This window comes from Nicotiana sylvestris, chromosome 3 (assembly GCF_000393655.2).
Source record: "Nicotiana sylvestris chromosome 3, ASM39365v2, whole genome shotgun sequence".
Classification (NCBI taxonomy): domain Eukaryota; kingdom Viridiplantae; phylum Streptophyta; class Magnoliopsida; order Solanales; family Solanaceae; genus Nicotiana; species Nicotiana sylvestris.
Genome location: NC_091059.1, coordinates 153488666 through 153512754, shown reverse-complemented (window position 1 = coordinate 153512754; position 24089 = coordinate 153488666). Strand labels below are relative to the sequence as shown.

General features: G+C 37.3%; 2 protein-coding genes across 2 annotated transcripts; both read left to right on the top strand.

Annotated features, from left to right (window-relative positions):
• Positions 1 to 9065: 9065 nt before the first annotated feature.
• LOC138888197 (VAN3-binding protein-like) lies at positions 9066 to 9446 on the top strand. Its single transcript, XM_070170015.1, has one exon. The coding sequence runs from the start codon at positions 9066 to 9068 to the stop codon at positions 9444 to 9446; it is 381 nt and encodes a 126-aa protein (XP_070026116.1).
• A 9799-nt stretch (positions 9447 to 19245) lies between these two features.
• LOC104242154 (uncharacterized) lies at positions 19246 to 23907 on the top strand. Its single transcript, XM_009797157.2, has 10 exons — positions 19246 to 19705; positions 19886 to 19964; positions 20287 to 20381; positions 20990 to 21094; positions 21231 to 21310; positions 21518 to 21608; positions 21729 to 21836; positions 22200 to 22286; positions 22869 to 22937; positions 23305 to 23907. The coding sequence occupies exons 1-10, from the start codon at positions 19484 to 19486 to the stop codon at positions 23455 to 23457; spliced, it is 1089 nt and encodes a 362-aa protein (XP_009795459.1). The 5' UTR covers positions 19246 to 19483; the 3' UTR covers positions 23458 to 23907.
• The last annotated feature ends 182 nt before the right edge of the window (positions 23908 to 24089 follow it).

Genomic DNA, 24089 nt, shown 5'->3' with positions numbered 1-24089 from the left:
AATCTTCAATCGAAGATTCGAGCAAAAGTTGAAACTACCCCAACCAGCCCCAAACTCACACCACGGCACCCCCTGACCACCCTCGTTACGGATCCGTTGACCGTTTGCCTCGAATCAACCTCCAGCTTCTCGAATCTTCAATCGAAGATTCGAGCAAAACCTAAACCTACCCCAACCGGCCCCAAACTCATACCAGATATCTCCCTGACCTCCCTCGTCACCAAACCACCGTTGGTTTGGTTCGAATCAGATCAGAACTGTTCGAACCCCAAATCGAACCCCCAAGAACCCTAGAAAACCAAAGGTTGAAGTTTGTCCGAAGAAAAGGAATTTGGGTGTCCAGTGGACCTTAGCCGAAGTGTTCTCAACTGAGAACACTCGATTAAGGTCCGTTCGACCTCAAAAAAAAGGTCCGAGTCAGAGTCCAAGTCAGGATCGTCTAGTGTCCGAGTTCTTGAGGTATTTTTCCTGTCCTGTTGGTTCCATTTTGTATGTGTTTATATCTATTTATTTGTTTAGTTTAGTTTTATTGATTTTTCAATTCTTTTTGTCGATTGATTATGTCCTTCTTCAATGACCTTTTATTTGGTTGAACTTTTACTGGTCATGGTCAACGAATATGATAAAACTATATAATCGATTTGAATGAGTGTCATCGATTAGTTAAGTTTTATTATGAATCCCTGTTTCTATCAATACGATTCGAATCACCTGTGTGCCTGTTCGATTCTTATTTGTTATTGATTGTATGTGTTGTAATTCGTGTAGTCGATTGGATAAGTGTCGTCGATTAGTTTTACATGCTTGAATGTTAGAATAACCCGATTTAACTCATGCTGCTTCAATTCTGATTGAATCACTGTTGGAATTTGATAGGCTGGATTGGTTATAGCTGAGGTGTTTAGAGTTTAAATTTAGTTCATTTAGATAATTGAATCAGTGTAGCAAATGACTTAGTTGAATATTCTAACAGTAGGGTACTAAAGTACCATTAAACTAATAAAATAGTTTAAAACGGTAGTGGGGGTTGAAGGCTGTGTAAGGGAGCATGGGCACCATTTCACAAGGTTTAAGGGATTTTGAATAGAAAATAGGTTGCCCATACCCACGTGGGATTAATAAATAAAAAGAAGTTTAGTGGGGAACAAAACATATACTAGTGGAATTGAAAAAGAGATGATGGGCAGAATTAGCTTAAAAATTCTGCCTAAAGTGCTCCTTAGGGCTGGAAAGGGGCTGAGGTTTGGGTATAAAAAAAGGGGTCTGGACAGATTAAAAGGGGGATTTTTGGGAGAATCTGGTCTGGCTGTTCTTTTAAGCAGACTTTAGAAGAAAAAAGAGAGAGCTTAAGAGCTGGGGAGAGGGTAACAAGATACAAATACAGCCACTATTTCAGGGCATTTTGAGTGAACTTTTAGTTTTCTTTTCAATTCTAAAAATACTTTGTCGAGTAGGTTGAAACTAGAAAATGGATTACGCTTGATACTGTTGTGTGATTAGAGGGGTTTTGAGTTTGTCTGGGTGTTTACTGTGATTGTTGTTTCACACTTCATTCCTGTTGTGTTCAAGTGTGTTCTGGGCTGAACTGGTTGGGTTCGTGGCTATTTGAACTCCAAGTCTGTTGTTATGGCTGTTGTTTGCTACTATTGATTGCTCCTTCTTCATTGTTGTAAATCCCAGTTTTGAATTAGAATTCAGTCCCTTAATCTATTTGCTTCGAGTCTGTTGGTTCGAGTTAGTGGATAGATCAGCTGACTGCTTATACTTCAGTCCCTGATTCATTCTTGGGTTTTGGCATTGTTTGAGGTTGTTCTATCAACTCTGTTTGGTTTTCATACTGTTCTGGGCTTTGAACTTGGATTGACTTGTTGCTGTTGAGTTGTTGTTAATTGCTGGAATTGTTACCCGTTGCTGACCTCCTTCTCTTCTCATTGTATTGTCATTTCCAGGTACACAGTTGTAACCCTGGTTATTTGTAAGCTGAAAACATAAGCATAAATATACATGAAGATTTGAAGCTTTAAATTTGATTTAGCTTTTCTACTGATTTGTATATTAGGATACCTCACTCACTAATATCATGTAAATGCCTGCAGGATGTATAACTGAACAGTTCTTGTAGTGATTTAATTTGTGAATTTTCGAATGAACTTTATATCTGCTCTTGGTCAAAAGGGGGGGTGTTGTAGTTAATAACATTTGGTTTGTTTTAGCTTGATTATTAGGTAGTGTATTTCGAATGCATGTCCGTTAGAATCTGGCCTAATAGATTATTTAATTGATACAACACTCTAATTGTAATATCAATGGCTTGAGTTTAGGATTAGGAATAGACATCTAAATTACCTCTTTCTAACTGTTGCTCTTCCAAAACCTGTAGTAATATACTTAATTAGATATAATCACTTCACATTTCTGCGTGGCAAGTTGTTGAACATGTGTAGAATAACTTAAGTAAGTTTCATTAAGTGTTTAGTTCGTTTAAAATCGGAAGAGTGATGTGTTTTGTCGAAAAGAGATCGATAGCCCGTATTTAGGCGGATTGGGCCTCAGCACTTGAATAAGATGGCCCAGGTCCTGTTTTTAACATTACATTCGTTTGGACCTGGGCCCAGGTTGGTGAATAGCCATGCATGTTTGCGTACTTAGGTTCTGATCTTAAACGGGTGGTGTTCATGACCCGATTATAATAGCTCTTAAACCATATAATTAACCAAGACTCCTCCTTTCATTTTAGAAACGAACTAAGTAGAACACTATAGATTACTTTAGGTTTGCCCTTTAATTAATGAACGAGATGAGCCTCGCCAAATAAATCACCTAGATTGAGGGGCCCTCGATAATTGTATATATTAAAATACTTAGTTTTCGGGACAGGCCGTTAAGCGAGTTTCACGGCCATTTCCCAAAATAACCCCGCGTTAGTTTTTTTAGGCGCGTACTTTAAATAACAGTACCTTCTTAAACCCGGGTGAACATTTAGGTGACCCAAATCCAAATCTTAACGGAGTCGAAATGTGTTGCTAATCACAGGTACATTGATTGTGACGTGGTTCGAGATGCATTTCCACGACATTGCAAATTCCTTTTAAAAATAGTGAATGAGACGAGCCTCGACACACAAAAGTACACGAGCTACGGGGCCCTCTATACATGCTGGTAAAATTACTTAGACTTTGGGATGGGCCGTTTAGCAAAGTTTCACGGCCTTACCCAAAATAATGATACGCTAGTCGCTTTAGGCACGCCTTTAATAATTTACTTTCTTAAACTCGGGTGCGCGTTTATGTGACCCAATCCAAATCTCAACAGAGTTGAAATGTGTCAATAACCACGGGTGCATTGATGTGACGTGGTTCGAGGTGTATTTTCACAACGTTGCAATTCTCGTTAAAATAATAATAATAAAAGCGGTAAACAGTTAAAATTTGCGCATATGTTCAACATGTATTAAAACCAGATAAATAAGCCGAATATGACAGTTGAGCGACCGTGTTAGAACCACGGAACTCGGGAATGCCTAACACCTTCTCCCGGGTTAACAGAATTCCTTACTCGGATTTCTGGTTCGCGGACTGTAATACATAGTCAATTTTTTCCTCGATTCGGGATTCAAACGGTGACTTGGGGCACCATAAATCTCCCAAGTGGTGACTCTGAATTAAATAAATCTCGTTTCGATTGTCCTTTAATTGGAAAAACTACCTTTTACGCCCATTTGCGGGGTGTAGGCGAAAAGTAGGTGTGACATACCTCATTCGCATCAAGATCGAGAACTGAATGAAACAAATGTATCACTGAGGCATTTGCATCGTTTGCCACGTCAGCCACAAATGCAAGATTAGCTAGGGCATCTGCTTCAAGATTTTTGTCCCTGGGTATTTGTCTAATCTTCCAATCTTGAAATTGTTTTACCAATTCCTGTACCTTTTCTAAATACTGCTGCATCCTTGCTTCCCTGGCTGTATAAGTCCCCAGCATTTGATTAACTACGAGTTGTGAATCACTCTTGATTATAATCTGATTTATGCCAAGTTCCCGTGCCAGTTCTAAACCTGCAATCATAGCCTCATATTCTACCTCACTGTTAGTTATGGAATGACATTTAATAGCTTGCCGAATGGTTTCACCCATAGGTGGTACCAATACTATCCCCAAACCTGCTCCTCTCACGTTATATGAGCCATCAGTGAATAAAGTCCAAGTTCCTGGGTTGGCTCCATTGAACACCTGTAATTCTTTTTCTGCTTCTAACTGTATTCCCTGACTAAAATCAGCCACGAAATCAGCTAATACTTGCGATTTTATAGAAATTCTAGGTTGGTATGCAATTTCGTACTCACTTAACTCTATTGCCCACTTAGCTAACCTACCTGATAACTCATGCTTATGTAGTATGTTACGTAAAGGGTAGGTAGTTACCACAACGATAGGATGACATTGAAAGTAAGGTCTTAACTTCCTAGATGTCATGATTAACGCAAGTGCAAGTTTTTCTAACTGAGGATACCTCGTTTCTGCATCTAACAAAGATTTACTTATGTAATAGATAGGTGATTGTTTACCTTGCTCTTCTCGGACCAAAACAGCACTTACTGCCACCTCCGAAACAACAAGGTAGAGGAGTAGCTTTTCCCCAGTCTTTGGTTTTGCCAACATAGGCGGATTTGATAAGTACGTTTTCAAATTCCTAAGTGCTTGTTGACATTCCTCATTCCATTCAAAATGATCCTGCTTTTTAAGAGCTGAGAAGAATTTAAAACACTTCTCTGATGATTTAGAGATGAATCTTCCCAAGGCCGCAATTCTCCCTGTTAATCTTTGAACTTCTTTCTTGTTTGAAAGTATGTCAGGGATTTCTTCAATGGCTTTAATATGTGCAGGATTTACTTCAATTCCACTGTTAGAAACAAGAAACCCCAAAAACTTTCCTGATGCAACGCCAAATGCACATTTTTTGGGATTTAACTTCATATTAAATTTACGCAAAATTGAAAATGTGTCAGATAAGTGTGATATGTAATTTTTTGAGTACTGAGTTTTAACAAGCATATCATCTATATATACCTCCATTGTCTTTCCTAAATATTCCTGAAACATTTTGGTAACTAACCTCTGATACGTTTCACCTGTATTCTTTAGACCAAAGGGCATTACTTTATAACAATAAGTCCCCCTGTCTGTTATGAATGAAGTTTTTTCTTCATCTGCCGGATCCATTTTAATCTGATTATAACTTGAATATGCATCTAAAAACTTAACAATTCATGACATGCAGTTGCATCAATCAATTGATCTATGTGTGGTAGTGGAAAAGAATCTTTAGGGCAGGCTTTGTTAAGATCTGTATAGTCTACACAAACCCGCCACTTACCATTTTTCTTTGGAACCACAACAGTATTGGCTAACCAGTTAAGATACTTTACCTCTCGAATGGAACCAATTTTTGGACTTCTTCTTGAATCACCTGATTCTTAAAAGTTCCCTGCTTTCTTTTCTTTTGCTTCATAGGAGGATATGACGGATCTTCATTTAGTTTATGAGTCATCACCTCCGGTGGTATTCCTATCATGTCGGAGTGGGACCAAGCGAAGCAGTCCATGTTAGTTTCAAAAATTCGATTAACTTACCTTTCATTCCTTGGTCAAGATTAGCCCCGACATAGACTTTTTTATCAGGCCACTAAGCAAACAACACGACAGGTTCTAATTCCTCTATCGTTGTTTTGATATCTTCATTCTCTTCTGGTTCTTGAATGGTATCAGGCCTTGAGTCTACATCTGTTTGCGCTTGTTCAGTTGAGGTCTGTGTTGTGGTGTCCTCAACTGCCTTCTGTGATTGCTATTTGCCTCTACTTCTCGTGCTTGTATCTGTAACGGAGTTAATAGCCCTAGATGTATGTTGATCTCCGCGAATTTGACAAATTCCCCATGGCGATGGGAATTTGATAACTTGATGCAAGGTTGAAGGAACAACATCCATTTCATGGATCCATGGTCTCCCCATAATCATGTTGTAAGCCATCTCCATGTCTACTACCTGGAACTTTGTATCTTTGACGACCCCTTCAGCAAAAGTGGTGAGTGTTACTTCTCTTTTTGTGATGACACTGGAATTATCAAATCCAGATAGAGTATGCACCTTTGGTATTACTCCATCTTCAGCTTGCATCTCACGTAACACTCTTAGCAAAATAATGTTCACGAAACTACCTGGATCAATCAAAACTCGTTTCACATTAGTATCATGCACAATTAAAGATATTACCAGTGCATCATTATGAGGGATTAATACGCCATATGTATCCACATCATTGAATGTAATATTGCCTTTTTCTAGAACATGTCGCACCCATTTCCCTTGGGTAATAGTTATTTTGGAAGTTTTGTTAGTTGCAGTATATGACACACCATTAATGTCTTCACCCCCACTTATAATGTTAGCAGTTCTTTTGGGAGAAGGTGGTTTTGGAGGCTCCTGCATGTTCTTCATGTAAGCTTGCGTGCCTTTCTCGCTGAACAACTCTGTAAGATATCCTTGTTTTAATAAATGATCAACTTCACTTTGTAAAAATCTGCAATCTATTGTTTTATGCCCGTGATCATTATGGAACTCGCACCAATGGTCAGGGTTACGCCTATTTGGATTCGATCTCATTTCCTTTGGCCATCGAACCTTATCTCCCATGCTTTTCAAAACAGCTACGAGCTCGGAGGTGCTGACGTTGAAGTTGTAACCTCCGAATCTCGCTTTTAAATTTCTATCATCATCCCTTGACTCATAGTTGTTTCACTCGTTCTTAAATCTTGATAAAGAACCTGATTCTCTGTTTCTTGATCTGTGATCGTGCCTTTGATTATCCTGTTTTGACCGTGAGTCTTTCCCCGCAGGTCCCATATAGGGCTCATACCTGTTTTTATCGGATCTTTTTTCGTTCTCTACACGTCTTGAACGTATACTTTCTTCTTTTTTAGATCAGGGAACAGTGTCTTCCTCAACTTCGTGCTATACCTGTTATAAACATCGTTCCACGTTGTAACTGGGAATTCTCGAAGGCTTTCCTTTAGTCTCCTCGTAACTTTTGAGCTTTTTTCATTCAAATTGCTTGTGAAAGCTATAGCTGCCCAGTTATCAGGTACACGCGGCAATGCCATTCTTTCGCGTTGAATTCTGTCCACGAATTCTCTAAGCAATTCTGAATCTCCTTGCTTAATTTTGAAAATATCCTCCATTCTTTTTTCCACTTTTTGGGCTCCCGAGTGTGCTTTGATGAAAGAATCTGCAAGCTCAGCAAAAGAATTTATAGAATTTTCAGGTAAAAGGGAATACCACATTAGTGCTCCTTTGGTGAGTGTTTCACCAAATTTCTTGATTAATACCGATTCGATCTCCTGCTTAGTCAAATCATTGCCTTTTACGCCCGTTGTGAATGCAGTCACGTGGTCCCGTGGGTCTGTTGTTCCATCATACTTTGGAATATCAGGCATTTTGAACTTTTTGGAATTGGGAGTGGGGCAGCACTCGACTTCCAGGGTTGTTGCGAATATCTGTCCATGTCTACCCCTTTGATTATGGACGGCACCCCGGGTATCTGCTCTATGCGTTCACTTTGCTCCTTAAGCTATTTCTGCAAGGTTAGTACTAAATTTTGTAAATCAGAATTAATTACATTACCTGGTTCTCTCTCTCGCAATTTACTGGGGGTTCCACTGCTACCTGAGTTAACAAGCCCGGAACGAGGGTTTTCTATAGTGTTATTATTTGGAGAAGGTGTGGGTATTGCAATAAGTAACTGGTTAACAAACGCTTCAACAGCTTTGTTGACCTGAGCAGTAATTAATTTCTGCAGAGCTTCATCAACAGCTTCAGTATTTTCAAATTGAGCATACTCGTTTATTTGAGATCCATCGGGAGTACCCTCACGAGATTGTCGTGAAGAGTCCTGCGGAGTAGGAACTTGAATGTTAATGTTCTGTGAGCCTCCCTGACTTTGTTGGTTCTCTTGGTTTCTTGGGGTGTTGTCATTGTTATTCGACATGATTGATGTAACAAGGAAGGTCAAGTGAAAAGAAAATAGATTATCAGATTCCCAGTAACGGAACCAATTTGTTTAACCAAAAAAATAGAATTTCGGTCAAAGCTAGAATTTAGAAGAACGCGTGTTACTGATAATTAAAAGAATATGTAGAAGAGAATAATTTGGAGGAACCAAAATGTAATCAGGAGAGAAACAAGTGAATCAGAGTATATTTCAATTGTGTTTGTCCTTACAAGTGACTAGATACCTCCCTTTTATAGGTGTCTTGAAGATATGTGTTTCCTTCAAATCATAATGAGGCTATTATGAATAATTAAAGACATTGAATGTTACATTACACAATCATTGTAATCAATACAAATTTTCTAACATATCCGGTATTTAATGCCTATCGAATTCCGTATCTGCGCTCTTTATTATGGTCAGATCCGTTCCTTTTGATAAATGATCTAAATAGGTACGGGCGCTGAATCCTTCAAATGTCCTCCCGTGCCTCTTCCTTTGCCTTTGCTCGTTTCTATTGCTGCCCGTAACTCTTGACTAATTACAATTCTTTGACTATTTGACCAGTTCATGTGTCCCAACATATATAAATTCAATTTTTTCCAATACCTCCCCCCCCCCCCCCAAAAAAAAAAAAGAAGAAAAAGAAAAAAAAGGACTATAACCAGGAGGAGGGATAGGAAGCATTCACCCTGACAGAAAGGCTAGAGAGAACGATAAGGTAAATAGAACAACAAAGGACATTGATAACGCTAAGGAGGTCTCACACTCCTGGCTGTTCTAGAATATCAATGAAGTGTTGGAAAATATTTATGATTAACTTGTTCATGGACAAAAACGTGAAGCTGAATTACCAGGGAATATAATTATTCTCATAGTTGTAGTTCAAGTATGTCACTTTTAGTCTGAAATTCACCTCTATTTTGGTCATGAAAAATCAGCTCCATCTCTCATTTGTCTATTAATGCTTGCTTAGCTGGATTTGCATCACACGAAGGAATGGTTGAAAAGGAAGCCATTAGGCATGTTCTTTAGATCACATCAAGAGAAGAAAGAGAGACTCCGACTTCAAACAGCGCAACTACATGCTGTGCTTTCTCTCACACAGCTTGCTTCCGCGATTGCTGGCTTTGCCAGCAGCAGCAGCTCAGAAGCACAAGAATGGTACCACATAAATTCAAAGACGGCAGGAGAATGGAGCCATAGTACGGGAAGTGTAGTTGCTTCTGCTGCTGCTCTGATGACTACAGTATGTGCAGAGGCAGCAGAATCTCTGGGAGCACGACGAGCCAAAGTTGGTTCTGCAGTCAATTCTGGCCTAGCCATCAGAACACCAATGGATATGATTGCAGTAACAGCAACAGCAGCAACCTGGAAAGCTTTCTATACTATTGCTTGGAACTGATAACACAAAAAAACTTCAGTTTTTTATGGTACATGAGCTCTCTCAACTGTATAAGAACTAATTGATCGCACCTTGATGTTCTGTTACTAGGTCTAAGAGGTGCTGCAATTCTAAAATCAAGAGCAAAGGCTGTTCCTTTTCCTAGGATCCCGGATTTTCTTACAGTAGGCACCCGAATTTGGATAATCACGCCATCAGGTATGAAAGTAATTAAATTTAGTGAGAATGTTTAAAATCTTTAAAACATATATTGAATCTGGAGATGCAGATAGTAAATGCCTCCAGCACTACTTCCTGCCTTCCTATACACGAGTATTGGGATTTTGAGAAATAAAACCACAGGAACGCAAAGAAGATAAAAGGGTGACCCTACACTCGAAGCAAAATCAGCTCGTGCTGAGCCTGAAAAAGTAGTACTTTGGAGCTCTAAGAACTTCAAAAGAATGTAAGTCTGTATTCTTCTTACCCTTTATTTCAACAATTAGAACTTGAGATATGCCTGATCTATATTTTCTGTTATTTCTCCATTGGGGCTTCAAACTTGGAGTTTCTCCTATTTAGACAGCATTCTTGTTTTATTCAAGGAAAAAATAGTTCTTACTACCAACATTACCTAATCCAGACAAGCTTATTAACATCACAAAAGAAAGACCCGAGGCTCAATATCATTACTTACTCAGCTTGAAGACTAACAATGGGATTATCAAGCTCCTTTTCGAAGATGAGAAGCAATCACGCATGTGGATGTCTTGTTGAGTTTTGGATTGTTGAGTTTTTGTTTAAGATGAAATAGTCTTAAAATGAGAGTGAATGAGAAATGAGATTTGGATTTGGATTTGGATTCGGATTTGATCAAATGATCGATCGATTGATTAATTATTTGGACCAAATTTATTTGTTAATAGTGAATATTAACGTGATATAATCCGTGTTTGTAACGAATGTTTTCCAATCCGTGTATTGTGTTGCACCAAGAAAGCAACAAGATGCCTAGTGCACCTCCCATCATGGCCAAGTGCTCCTCCCACCATGGCCAAGTGCTCCTCCCACAAAGCAAGTGTTCATTCCACCATGTAAGTGCTTCCTCCATGATATCCTAATGCTTGTTCCACCATGGAGGGGGCGGATTCTCTCACATGACTGATATAAATAGAGCAGAAGTTGTAGAGAAAGAAGAACACACCGGAAAAAAAACACTCAAAACACTCAGTATACAATTGATATACACTCTGTATATAATTGATATACACTCTGTATACACTCAAACTACACTCTGTATACACTGGAAAAACGAATTGCAATCTGATATCCTCTTCAGTAAGAATTAAACATCGGCTATACATTGCATTCCTTCCTCTTATAATTTCCATTCGACTTCCGAGTTCTCCTCCCTTGTTCTGCATTGTTTTAAAACTACAAACAAAACAACTGTAAGTGTGATTTGCTGCCGAACTTTGCGTTCGCTGAAATACTGGGGTTTGAAGTACCGCTACACCAGTGTATAATTCGTTCTATCCTGGGAGAAAATAATCCATAACCTTGGGTACTAGGAGGGGATTAAATTCCTTAAGGAAACACTGTGAATTCAGTGGGCTTGAATTAATTTTTGTTTCAGTTATATCATTTATATTTACGTATGTTACTGCTATAGGTAGATGATAAAGAGGGTAATATATATCTAAGAGTGGAAAAGTTAAAACTTGATCTTCCATAATTCCATATTTATACCAGATAAGAAGTACTATACATGAAACAACAACAACAAGCTTAAGGAATTTAATAATTTTAATTTCTGTATTTGTGTTACTTTTATTATTCTGGAAACTTAAAACCTTTGTGGTTTTGTGTACTCCCATTTGGAGAGTAAAGCCTTCGTGGCGTTTTGTTGGAGATTAAAATCTACGTGATTTTTCACTCCAGTTTTAAACGTTTATTAAACGTTTGTTTGTGTCATTTTTACAGTAAAAATGGTGAATGGCGAAAATCAAGTTGTTCCGATGATGACTGCCAACACATCGACAAGTCGAACTCCGGCGTTGGCACCGACAGAGAAACCCAAAAAATTTTCCGGGATGGATTTCAAGCGCTGGCAGCAAAAGATGTTCTTCTACTTGACTACGTTATGTCTACAGAAGTTCATCAAGGAAGATGTTCCTGATCTTCCAGATGAAACTCCAGAGAATGATAGCTTTCTCGTGATTGAGGCGTGGAAGCATTCTGACTTCTTGTGCAGGAATTATATTCTTAGCGGACTGGAGGATAATCTGTATAATGTATACAGTGGCGTGGAGACGTCAAAAGAATTATGGAATGCGCTTGAAAAGAAATACAAAACTGAAGATGTCGGGATGAAGAAATTCGTCGCTGCAAAATTTTTGGACTACAAAATGGTAGATAGCAAGTCTGTTATTACCCAAGTCCAGGAGTTATAAGTGATTATTCATGATCTACTTGCTGAAGGTATATTTCAAATGAATGCTAATGTTGAAAGTAAAATTTTTAGTAATTTTACTAACGAAATTTTCATTGAAGGTCTTGTCATCAATGAGGCATTCCAAGTAGCAGCAATAATTGAGAAGTTGCCTCCATTGTGGAAGGACTTTAAAAATTATTTGAAACACAAACGAAAGAAGATGTCCCTTGAAGATCTCATTGTTCGATTGAGAATCGAAGAGGACAATAAAGTTGCTGAAAGGAGAGGTCGTGGAAATTCAACAATAATGGGAGCAAATATTGTTGAAGATAACAAAAAGAGAAAGAAGACTTTTGGTCCGAAATACAACCCAAGCAAGAAACGGTTCAGTGGAAACTGCTACAACTGTGGGAAAACCGGACACAAATCTACGGAGTGTCGTGCTCGGAAGAAAGACAAGCAAAGGGGTCAAGCAAACATGGTAGAAAAGCATGATGATGTTGATGACTTGTGCGCCATGCTTTCTGAATGCAACCTGGTAGGAAACCCAAAGGAGTGGTGGATTGATTCTGGAGCCACTCGCCATGTTTGTGCTGTGAGGGAAGCATTTTCTACATATGCTTCTGCTGGACCCGAAGAGACGCTCTCTATGGGAAATGCTGCTACAGCAAAAATTGAAGGATACGGTAAGATATTTCTCAAGATGACTTCTGGCAAGGTCATGACTTTGAACAACGTCCTTCATGTTCCCGAGATTAGGAAGAACTTAGTCTCTACTGGACTTCTTGTAAAGCACGGTTTCAAGTGCGTTTTTGTATCTGACAAGGTAGTGATTAGTAAGAATGAAATGTTTGTAGGAAAAGGTTACCTTACTGAGGGCCTTTTCAAGCTGAATGTAATAGTTGTTGAAACTAATAATAAAACTTCAGCTTCTTCTTACTTACTTGAGTCAAATGATTTATGGCATGTACGTTTGGGTCATGTCAATTATAAAACCTTGCGAAAAATGATTAACTTGGAAGTATTGCCTAAGTTTGAATGCGAAAAATCAAAATGTCAAATATGTGTGGAATCTAAGTATGTTAAACATCCTTATAAGTCGGTTGAAAGGAATTCAAATCCTTTAGACTTAATTCACACAGATATTTGTGACATGAAGTCAATACCATCTCGCGGTGGAAAGAAGTATTTCATAACTTTTATTGACGATAGTACTCGATATTGCTATGTTTACTTACTTAATAGTAAAGATGAAGCAATAGACGCATTCAAGCAATACAAAAATGAAGTTGAAACACAACTTAACAAGAAAATCAAAATGATAAGAAGTGATAGGGGTGGTGAATATGAATCTCCTTTTGAACAAATATGTTTAGAATATGGAATTATTCATCAAACAACAGCCCCTTACACGCCCCAATCCAATGGGATTGCGGAAAGAAAGAATCGTTCATTAAAGGAGATGATGAACGCATTGTTGATAAGTTCTGGTTTGCCACAAAACTTGTGGGGGAAGCCGTTCTTACGGCCAGCCGAATACTAAATCGAGTACCCCATAGCAAAACACAATCCATTCCATATGAAAAATGGAAAGGAAGGAAGCCCAACTTGAATTATTTTAAAGTGTGGGGGTGTTTGGCAAAAGTACAAATTCCTAAACCTAAAAAGGTAAAAATAGGACCGAAAATAGTTGATTGTGTTTTCATAGGATATGCGACTAATAGTAAAACATATCGATTTCTGGTTCATAAATTAGAAAATCTCAACATCATAATAATACGACTATAGAATCAGATAATGCTGAGTTCTTTGAAAATATATATCCGTATAAAAAGGAATGCGAGTCGATTGGTGAAGGATCTAAACGACCTCGGGAAGAAACAAAAGAAAGTACATTTAATCAGGGAGATCCAAAACGTAGTAAACGTCAAAGAACGTCTACTTCGTTTGGACCAGATTTTGTGACTTTCTTATTGGAAAATGAGCCTCGAACATTTAAAGAAGCTATGTCTTCTTCGGAATCATTGTTCTGGAAAGAGGCAGTCAATAGTGAAATAGAATCCATATTGAACAACCATACATGGGAATTGGTTGATCTTCCTCCTGGAAATAAACCTTTGGGTTCTAAATGGATTTTTAAGAGAAAAATGAAAGATGATGGCACTATTGATAAATTTAAGGCAAGACTTGTTGTCAAAGGGTATAGACAACGAGAAGGTCTTGACTACTTTGATACATACTCCCCAGTTACAAGGATTACGTCCATACGGATGTTAGTAGCATTAGCTGCAGTGTATGGTCTTGAAATTCATCAAATGGATGTTAAAACGGCCTTCTTAAATGGAGAGTTGGAGGAAGAAATTTACATGGAACAACCTGAAGGGTTTGTGGTTCCAGGTAAAGAAAATAAGGTATGTAGACTTGTTAAGTCCCTTTACGGACTAAAACAAGCACCCAAACAATGGCATGCGAAATTTGACCAAACAATGTTGTCAAATGGTTTTAAGATAAATGAATGTGATAAATGTGTGTACATTAAAAATGTTCCAAATCACATAGTCATTGTTTGCCTATATGTGGATGATATGTTGATAATGAGTAATAACATTGCCAACATAAATGCTACTAAGCGTATGCTAACTAGCAAGTTTGATATGAAGGACTTGGGAATTACGGATTTAATTCTGGGGATTAAGATCCAAAAGACTCCTCAAGGTCTGACATTGTCACAATCTCATTATATTAAGACAGTACTTGAAAAATTCAAGCACTTGGGCTTTAAAGTTGCAAAGACTCCAATTGACGTAAATCTTGCACTAGCAAAGAATAAAGGCCAAAGCATATCACAATTGGATTATGCTCGTGTGTTGGGATGCTTAATGTACATCATGAATTGTACACGACCAGATATAGCTTGTGCTATAAGTAAACTAAGTCGATACACGAGCAATCCAGGTCAATCTCATTGGATGGCAATGAAACGAGTTTTGGGATACTTAGAACATACCCAAAACTTTGATTTGCACTACAGTAAATATCCTGCGGTGATTGAAGGATATTGTGATGCAAATTGGATCACCGGTTCAACTGATTCGAAGTCCACAAGTGGATATGTATTCACTATTGGTGGAGGAGCGGTATCTTGGAAGTCGTCCAAACAAACATGTATTGCCCGCTCTACAATGGAGGCTGAGTTCATAGCCTTAGATAAAGCCGGTGAAGAAGCTGAATGGCTCCGGAATTTCTTGGAAGATATTCCATTTTGGCCCAAACCGTTGGCACCAATATGCATACACTGTGATAGCCAAGCGGCAATTGGAAGGGCTGGGAGCGTTATGTATAACGGTAAATCTCGTCATATACGACGAAGACATAAAACCGTTAGGCAACTTCTCTCTAGAGGAATTATCACGATTGACTATGTAAAGTCAAGTGATAATGTGTCGGATCCACTTACAAAAGGCCTAACTAGAGAGGTAGTTGAGAAATCATCGAAGGGAATGTGACTATGGCCGAGAACAAGTCATTGTGGCGGTAACTCTACCTAGAAGATTGGAGATCCCAATATCTAGGTTCAAGGAGATCAAACAAAGTCATTAATGACGGTTCAACATTGTCAACAAAATTATTTAGTCCATTCTCGTGATGAGACAATGTTCAGTACCAAGGATAAAGCATTAAGGCTTTTTAATGATTTCTAAATTTGCTACAGGGTATATCAAATAGTATATCTACGGGATGACACGTTTAGGAATCACCTATGTAAGTGTGAAGTGTTAGCCGCTTCAAGGAGAATTTTGCAAGGCCAATTCTCTACGCACTTATGAAACCAGGCAGTGTTCATGGCTGAAACGAACACAACAATGAGAACCAAAGACGGTTAAGGGATTGATTGTGTGACTTATGGTTGTCTAGGTATACACTAAAGTTCGACGGTTCAAAGATATCAAATCTACCGATTGACCGAGTATATCCGACATAAGTTCACTACGGAAAGTTCAAAGGGAAACCTACTTATCCAGATGCAATTAATTCTTGCTTGCAAATCACACAAGTTTTTCATGCATACTTCCGTGATATAGCCATTCCCCATTCATGTGGGGGATTGTTGAGTTTTGGATTGTTGAGTTTTTGTTTAAGATGAAATAGTCTTAAAATGAGAGTGAATGAGAAATGAGATTTGGATTTGGATTTGGATTCGGATTTGATCAAATGATCGATCGATTGATTAATTATTTGGACCAAATTTATTTGTTAATAGTGAATATTAACGTGATATAATCCGTGTTTGTAACAGATGTTTTCCAATCTGTGTATTGTGTTGCACCAAGAAAGCAACAAGATGCCTAGTGCACCTCTCGCCATGGCCAAGTGCTCCTCCCACCAAGCAAGTGTTCATTCTACCATGTAAGTGCTTCCTCCATGATATCCTAATGCTTGTTCCACCATGGAGGGGCGGATTTCTCTCACATGACTGCTATAAATAGAGCAGAAGTTGTAGAGAAAGAAGAACACACCGTAAAAAAACACTCGAAACACTCAGTATACAATTGATATACACTCTGTATATAATTGATATACACTTTGTATATAATTGATATACACTGTGTATACACTCAAACTACACTCTATATACACTGTGTATACACTGGAAAAACGAATTGCAATCTGATATCCTCTTCAGGAAGAATTCAACATCGGCTATACATTGCATTCCTTTTTCTTAGAATTTCCATTCGACTTCCGAGTTCTCCTCCCTTGTTCTGTATTGTTTTAAAACTACAAGCAAAGCAACTGTAAGTGTGATTTGCTGCCGAACTTTGCGTTCGCTGAAATATTGGGGTTTGAAGTACCGCTGCACCAGTGTGTAATTCGTTCTATCCTGAGAGGAAATAATCCATAACCTTGGATACTAGGAGGGGATTAAATTCCTTAAGGAAATACTGTGAATTCAGTGGGCTCGAATTAATTTTTGTTTCAATTATATCATTTATATGTACGTATGTTACTACTGTAGGTAGATGATAAAGAGGATAATATATATCTAAGAGTGGAAAAGTTAAAACTTGATCTTCCATCATTCCATATTTATACCAGATAAGAAGTACTATACAGGAAACAACAACAATATGTCTAACATTATTTCTAGTCTCTTAAAAATGTAGAAAGCCTCTTGAGAAAAGTGTTGTTCCACCATTCAGAAGAATAAATCTTGTATCATAACAACACGCTGTCAACTCAAAATATTGATCAAGAACCAAACAAGAACAACGCAGTAGAAATATGGATCTTTTATTACAATATTTAGCTAATGCACGGTAAGACTGCGTACAACAGACCCTTGTTGTTCGGCCCTTCCCTGGATCCCGCGCATAGCGGGAGCTTAGTACACTGAACTGCCTTTTTTATAGTTCACGTAAATAGCACTCTCCAAATCCCTAAAAGAGGAAAAAATGTGAGACTATGTAAATCAAGTAGAATTTGTCATCTTGAAAATAAAATAAATAATCTGCTACAATAGGTAATGACCTAATAGTGTAAAAATTATTTAGCGCATATTAGTTAAACTCATTAACATGCCTTTTGCGGTTGTACTCGAGAATTAATGTAATTCATTTTCTCTTCTTTTTAAGGATGCAATGTATAACTAACTATTCAATTGCAAATTTAAAGGAAATAAACAAACTAAAGGATACTTTATTTTTCCATTCAAACAGAATAACCTAGCTTTTCAAAATTTAGAATACTCATAAAATATAATATGCAATAAAGGAATTCCACTATTGAAGCTTATATAAAGCCTTTTCAATATTGTCATCTTTTTGCAGATATACTCAGAGGGAAAGCATGTTCGTTGACTTTTATAACATTTTGCAGAATGAAATTATCAATAGATATTGTTCAGTAGCTCAAGAACAAATATTAATTACAATAGCGATTTTAAAAAGAGGACGAAGAAGCAAGTTGATAAATGATAAAGAGCATCTTCTTTCGTTTTGGCCATCACAAAAACAAGTAAAAGTTCCCAATTAACTTGCATGAGTTAGATTAAGTCTTGATAAATTCATGATATCATATATATATATATATATATATATATATATATATATATATATATATATATATATATATATATATATAGTTTAAATGGTTGGGTAGATAGCTATTAAAGTTAATCCTTCTTCATGTGGACGAAAACTTAAGCTTTTTGTTAATTAATTGTAGAATTATATGATTTTTTTAAATATCAAGAAGGAATTAACTTTTTTTTTTTTCAAAGTTGTCCTTAGAGTAAAGAACCTAAGAGTGTTTACTGTATTTCTAATAAATAAATTAAAATTAATATGGTCAATTTCATTATTAATAAATTAAACAGTAATATTCTTAATATGAATGAAAACAATTAAAAAATCAATTAAAGTATCCATTAGAAATGCAGTGAATAATCATAGGCGAGTCGACTAATCCAGTCAATAATCATAGGTGAAGTCCCTTGAGTAGAGATTTCTAGGACTCTCCTAATTTGGGCTATGCTGAGATAAGAACTTCAAATTTAAAATTATTGACACTTTAGTGTTGTTCATTATGAAGGGTGTTTGAAGTTTGAAAGTGTCAAAATCATATTGATCTAGTTGTCGCATTATTTTATTCTAAAAGATGCTTTTTTTTTTCAACGTAGGTAGATTTGAGATTAGACCAAAATTAATACCTAGCACACCCTATTTCAAGCCAACCCTAAAATACACGTGTGACTATGGACTATATACTATAATTGGTGAATTGTAGTCTCCAAGTTGTTGGAACTATTTGGAGGCCCCAAAAGAATTACTATACTTCGTTCGTCTTAATTTGTGTGAAGTTGCCATATTTAGAATTTTTAATTTATGAGTTCTAAATTTTAAAAGAGGCAACTCAATATATTTTCGTTTAGATGACACACTTTCCTTATTAGTCTATTCCAAAAAGAATAATACTATATTTTTATATTTAGAAATAATTTAACTTTAAACTTTTTATTCTACCCAATTTACCCTTAATAAGAAGATTTATAGCCAAATAAATATTATGGCTTTACTAAGATTTTACCCCTTAAACTTTTAGCACTATATATTTTAGAAGTTTTCTTTTTTTCCCCTAAAATTTTGTGTCAGGTCAAACTAAATTATTTAAATTGAAACAAATGGACTAATAAATGTTTTTATCAGATAAATTTAAAAAAAAAAGAATGTCACCTAATAAAGGACATTTGGGATACTATTATTTACACAAAATTACCCCTGAAAATGAATTAAATGCTCTTTTTTGGGAAAACAAACCAACAAAATTAAATTGACTCTTCAGCTAACGCCAGCAGACTCAGCGGTTCTCTGGCTTGCTGGCCCCATCTCTGATATATCTATACACCCTCCAATTGTGTCACCCCCCACCCCATAACCCTCGTTTCCCCTTTTTCTTCCCTCTTCTAGATTTCCTTTATTGCTGCGTCTTTACGGTCACCAAAATCTATTTGTATTTAATTTGAATATATATATATATATATACATATTTGTATGTCATTGGATTAACGGTGGATGTGAAATAGTAGTAATATTGAACAGTTGGATCGAGATTTTGGTTACAGGAGATGGGCGATTCTACGAATTCAGGGGAGCGAGATTTTGTGGGAGAAGCTTCTGGAATCGTGGAACAAGCGAAGGAATTGCAAGACGCGGCTTCTTCTTTGATCTCCCGCACCACTCGCGAAGAGGATTCGTTGCGGCAGAAAGCTAAATCGCTTGATTCGAGCATCCATCAGCTCCGTTCATCTGTTCGGAAAAGCAAGTTGGATTCTAATCAAGCTGAAAAGGTAATATGAATTTTTTTAGTATTATTATTATTATTTTGTTGATTTTTCGTGCATTTATTTGTACATGCATGTTGCGTTACTGCCCTTTGGTGCTCGTTCCACGTGTATTTTGCTATTGTTACAGTACTGCAGAGATGTGACTTGTTATGTTAACCTTTTTTTTCATGCTTATTGATTTAGTTGGAAGACGAGTTGTTCAAAGCTAGTTATGTACTCAGTGAGGGAGATGCTGCTGCTTTTCTTCCGAGCAAATCTCATGGTGTGTTTTTTTCCCTTTTTATTATGATTACTATTATTATTTTCTGATGGTGGTGTCTGGGACAGCTTGCGCGCACCCGGACTATTCCACCGTTACCCGCTACCTCCCACCAGCATACACGGATCGTAACTCTGCCCACCAAGGCTTAGGCAGATAAGAAGAGATCACCTAGTGTTCTTTGCCTTTACTAAGATTTGAACCTGATGCATTATGTTTTTTCTTCCTTGTTATTGTTTCTATTTGCTTGATTTATGTATTGATATTTGTGGCCTAAATTTAAGGTTGTATTGGTCGTTTTTGGTCTTGATCTGGTCGATTGCAGGAGGATTCTTGAGGATGTTTTTGGGACCAATCAATGTTCGTGCTAATAGGAAGGATGTGCAACTGAAAGTGAAAGAGGAATACAATAGTTTCAGGGTACTTTCCGAGCTTTAGTTTTTACCGTCTAGCTGTGTTTAGCTTTTGCATTAGCATGGGTGATTAGTTTCTCCAGCTTAGGAGCAGTTGATAAATCAATCTAACAAATTGATGCTCTTTTGAGAACCTGTATTACTGTTAAATGATTTTGGTTTGCATGTACTATCTACTTGTCAGTTGGAAAAAGAAGGATAGTGAGCATGATTTGCATGCTCTATCTACTTGTCAAGAATAAATAAGAAAAGCAAAAAAGAGAAGATGGTGAACTATACGATGTTTGTCAGAACTTGATATTTTTTGACGCAAGCCCAAATTTTGAGAACCTTATTTTCATGTGTATCGTCACTTTTTCATGTGTGTCGTGCTTGTTACTGCATGATATTTGAACTCTTTTCAAGTTATTTGTTCAAGTTCTTTCCAATGGTTGACACTTTTGTCATAAGGGAAGAAAGATAGTGCTGCTTCTGATAGAACTTAGAAGTAGTGAACTTGAAATTGTTCCACCATTCCCACCAGTTAAAATGCAAAAATGACTTAGGATTCATAAAAAACATATGTTATGTGGAAACCTCTTTCTTGTAATTACTACATCCGATCTCTCTTGACAGGACAGGACAGCATATCTATTCCTTCTTTTCCCATCTTTGCTACTAGTCTTGAGGTCTTATATTTGGGATGGATGTTTACCAGCGTTGCCAGTCCAACTTTACCAGGTAATACGTTTAAAAAGAGGCCTTTCTCACTCAACCTGATATCCTTTGTGGTTTTGTTTTCCTATTTATTTGGTTCTCCTTTGGTGAAAAATTTACATTTGACAAACGAGTACGCTGAGCTCCTCCACGTCTTCAGGCGTGGTTGCTTTACCTCTACACAGGTTTGGCTCTGCGAGAGAACATTTTGAGAGCGAATGGAAGTGATATTCGTCCATGGTAATTGAACACATTCCCTATTGCCTTATGTAAATTTAACATATGTTCTTTGTTTTATGTTTGTCAAGTAAAACCCTCATCTTTGTCGTTTAAGTAACTGTAGAAGCAGAGCAATTTTAATGATTCTAAAGGTTTTTTTAACTGGTGTCATCTATTTTGAACACAGAAACAGTTGATTAATTAGAAACTATGGTTGTGCTGTTGCAGGTGGATTAAACATCACTATTGTGCTATGGCTATGGCACTTATAAGTCTTACCTGGGAAATAGAAAGAGAACCTAGCTGTGCACAGAAGCAGGTCTTTGTTCGTTTAAATACTACATGCATATTTATTTAGCTACTTATCAACAAAAAGTGCACTTTTCTGTAACGTTTAAGATTTATAATACTCCTAAATGTATTGTACTATCCTTTGCAGAAGGGTGTGCAACTGTTCCTGAAATGGGCTATCATGCAAGGTGTTGCTATGCTGCTTCAGAATAGATATCAAAGGCAAAGACTGTACACTCGCATTGCATTGGGAAAGGTACACAAACAGCAGAATCATTAGTTTTACTGAAAAGCCCTTCTATCTTGTGAAGCTTCACTAATCCTGTGCAGATAGACTATTCCTTTTTATAAGTCAAATAAATTTTAACAATAAAAACCAAGATGGTTTTGGGTTACTCCAGGGTATCTAGTGCAGACAGGTTTATATATTTCTCTGCCCCTTGGGTGGGATTAATGACCAAAAGCTCTGAGGATTGACGTCAAGGTCACTATTTTCGCTCCCTCCTATTGAGGGAATGAGCTTTGCCTTGTGGTTGAATAAAGAAAAACGATATTTTCACTTCCTATCGTCCGATAAGCTACCCTAATTGTGGAACATTCTACTGAATTCTGATTTCAGGCCAGGAGAATGGATGTTGTATGGGGAGAGACTGCTGGAGTAGATGGTCAATTATTGTTGCTCTTCCCTGTACTATTTATCTTGCAGGTATACTGAGTTCAATTTGGCTTTCTACTAATTGCAACTACTTTTCTCTACAAATTTTGCTCTTGTTGAAGAGACTGGGCCTTTAGATTTAAGTCAAGTTGAATGATGTTAAGTTGTTCAAGAGCAGAAAATGCTACTGTAATTTTGCATAATTTTGATGTACATAGTGAAATGCATGTCAATGGCTCCTCTTAGTGACTGTCTGGTTCAAGGTAACTAATGTCTATCAAGGATCCTTTTATCTCTTTTTAACTCATAGTGAGTTCCTGTGTGTTTTGGGCAAAGTTTCTGAATATTGGAGCAAAAACAGAATGTCATCTGAGCTATAGCAACTTGTAACATTAGATGGGTCACAATAGACTTGAGTGCCTTTTATGACTTAAGCAAATCAACTTTTGTGGATGATATTTCTTTTCTAGACTTGAGTACATTCGACAATGGTTCAGTATACTTATCAGAAGAAAAGGTCAGTTTAATTGGTTATCCCTGTGCACATAGACGCATTCCATGAAATTTACCGATGTAGTTCTATCTTTTGAGGCTGGTCCCAAATGACTGTATGCCGTTTGTTCTTGGTGTCAGGGATTTGAAGCATATGTTGGAGTCTTGCTGCTTAAAACAGCATTCATTGGTGTTGTTTCCGAGTGGCAGGTAATATAAACTCCCTCTGTTCCAACATCTGTTATATTGTTTGCTTGGTGCGGAGGTAAAGAGAAGACAGTTTGTATAACATATTGCGAGTTGGTTAGGAGATTCTCTAATAAAATAGTTTGAGACTGTGAAAGGTGAAGTTCTAACTTACCTTTTTAACAAATTATCTTAGTTTGCTTCTATGGAAATAGAACACTCGAGTACAGAAATCAACAATATTAGTAACTAAAATAGGTCTTCCCTTCTGTAATGTTCAAGTATATATCTTGTGTAAACTGCCATGCCAAAGAAATCCTGCTATTATGAGTGCTGGCAGCCCCTTCCTATCAATGACTAATCAGTTTCTAAAATGATGCGGTTGTGGCAGGTTGTTACCTGTGGGGTCCTTTTGATTATTATGGCAGTTGGCAATTTTGCCAACACGGTGCAGACTCTTGTGACAAAGTCTCGGGTTAAAGCCAAAATGAAGAGAGGTAAAAGTAAACAAGATCTGAAATCTGAAGGCGCCAAGAGTTTGTGATCGGACGGTTTCGTCCTGTCTATGATGGATGAAGATGCTAAGTTAATCTTCGTATACTGTTTTTCGCCTTCATATGAGTAGGCCCCATAATGCATCTCTGACACTGACTTTGGATTTCAGAGGACAGTTGCAGGAAATAGTCGTGCATCCAGTTCCTCGAGGAATTATTTTGGTTTGATGTGGTTCCTTTTGTTTTAAGTTTTTATTTGTTTCCTGTTAAAAAGTGTTGTGATGGAAAGGGATGTGTCCGCATTAAAGAACTTTAACCGTCAGTTATTTCCATTGTTTCTAAATTTTGGTACGTAAGCATTAACAATAACTACAAGCAGCGGATGAGCAAAGCCTCATAGGGATTTTTGCTTGAAGACTTGCTCTGACGTGTGCCTCTGTAGTTTGGTATGTATCAAATGATATTCAGACGAGTAATGCATGTCAGGGAGTCTCTTTTCACGAGGATGTTCCCAACGATTTATTGACAGTTACTTTTGAAAAAAACCCTGATCAGGTCTGGCTGCTGTGATTTCTCTGGGTACTAAATCTTAAAATGTAAATAATGCAGAATCTGCATAGACTTTATATAATTATTTTTCGGAGATGTATTTGGTCCAATCTTTTGTTATTTTCTTCCTCAT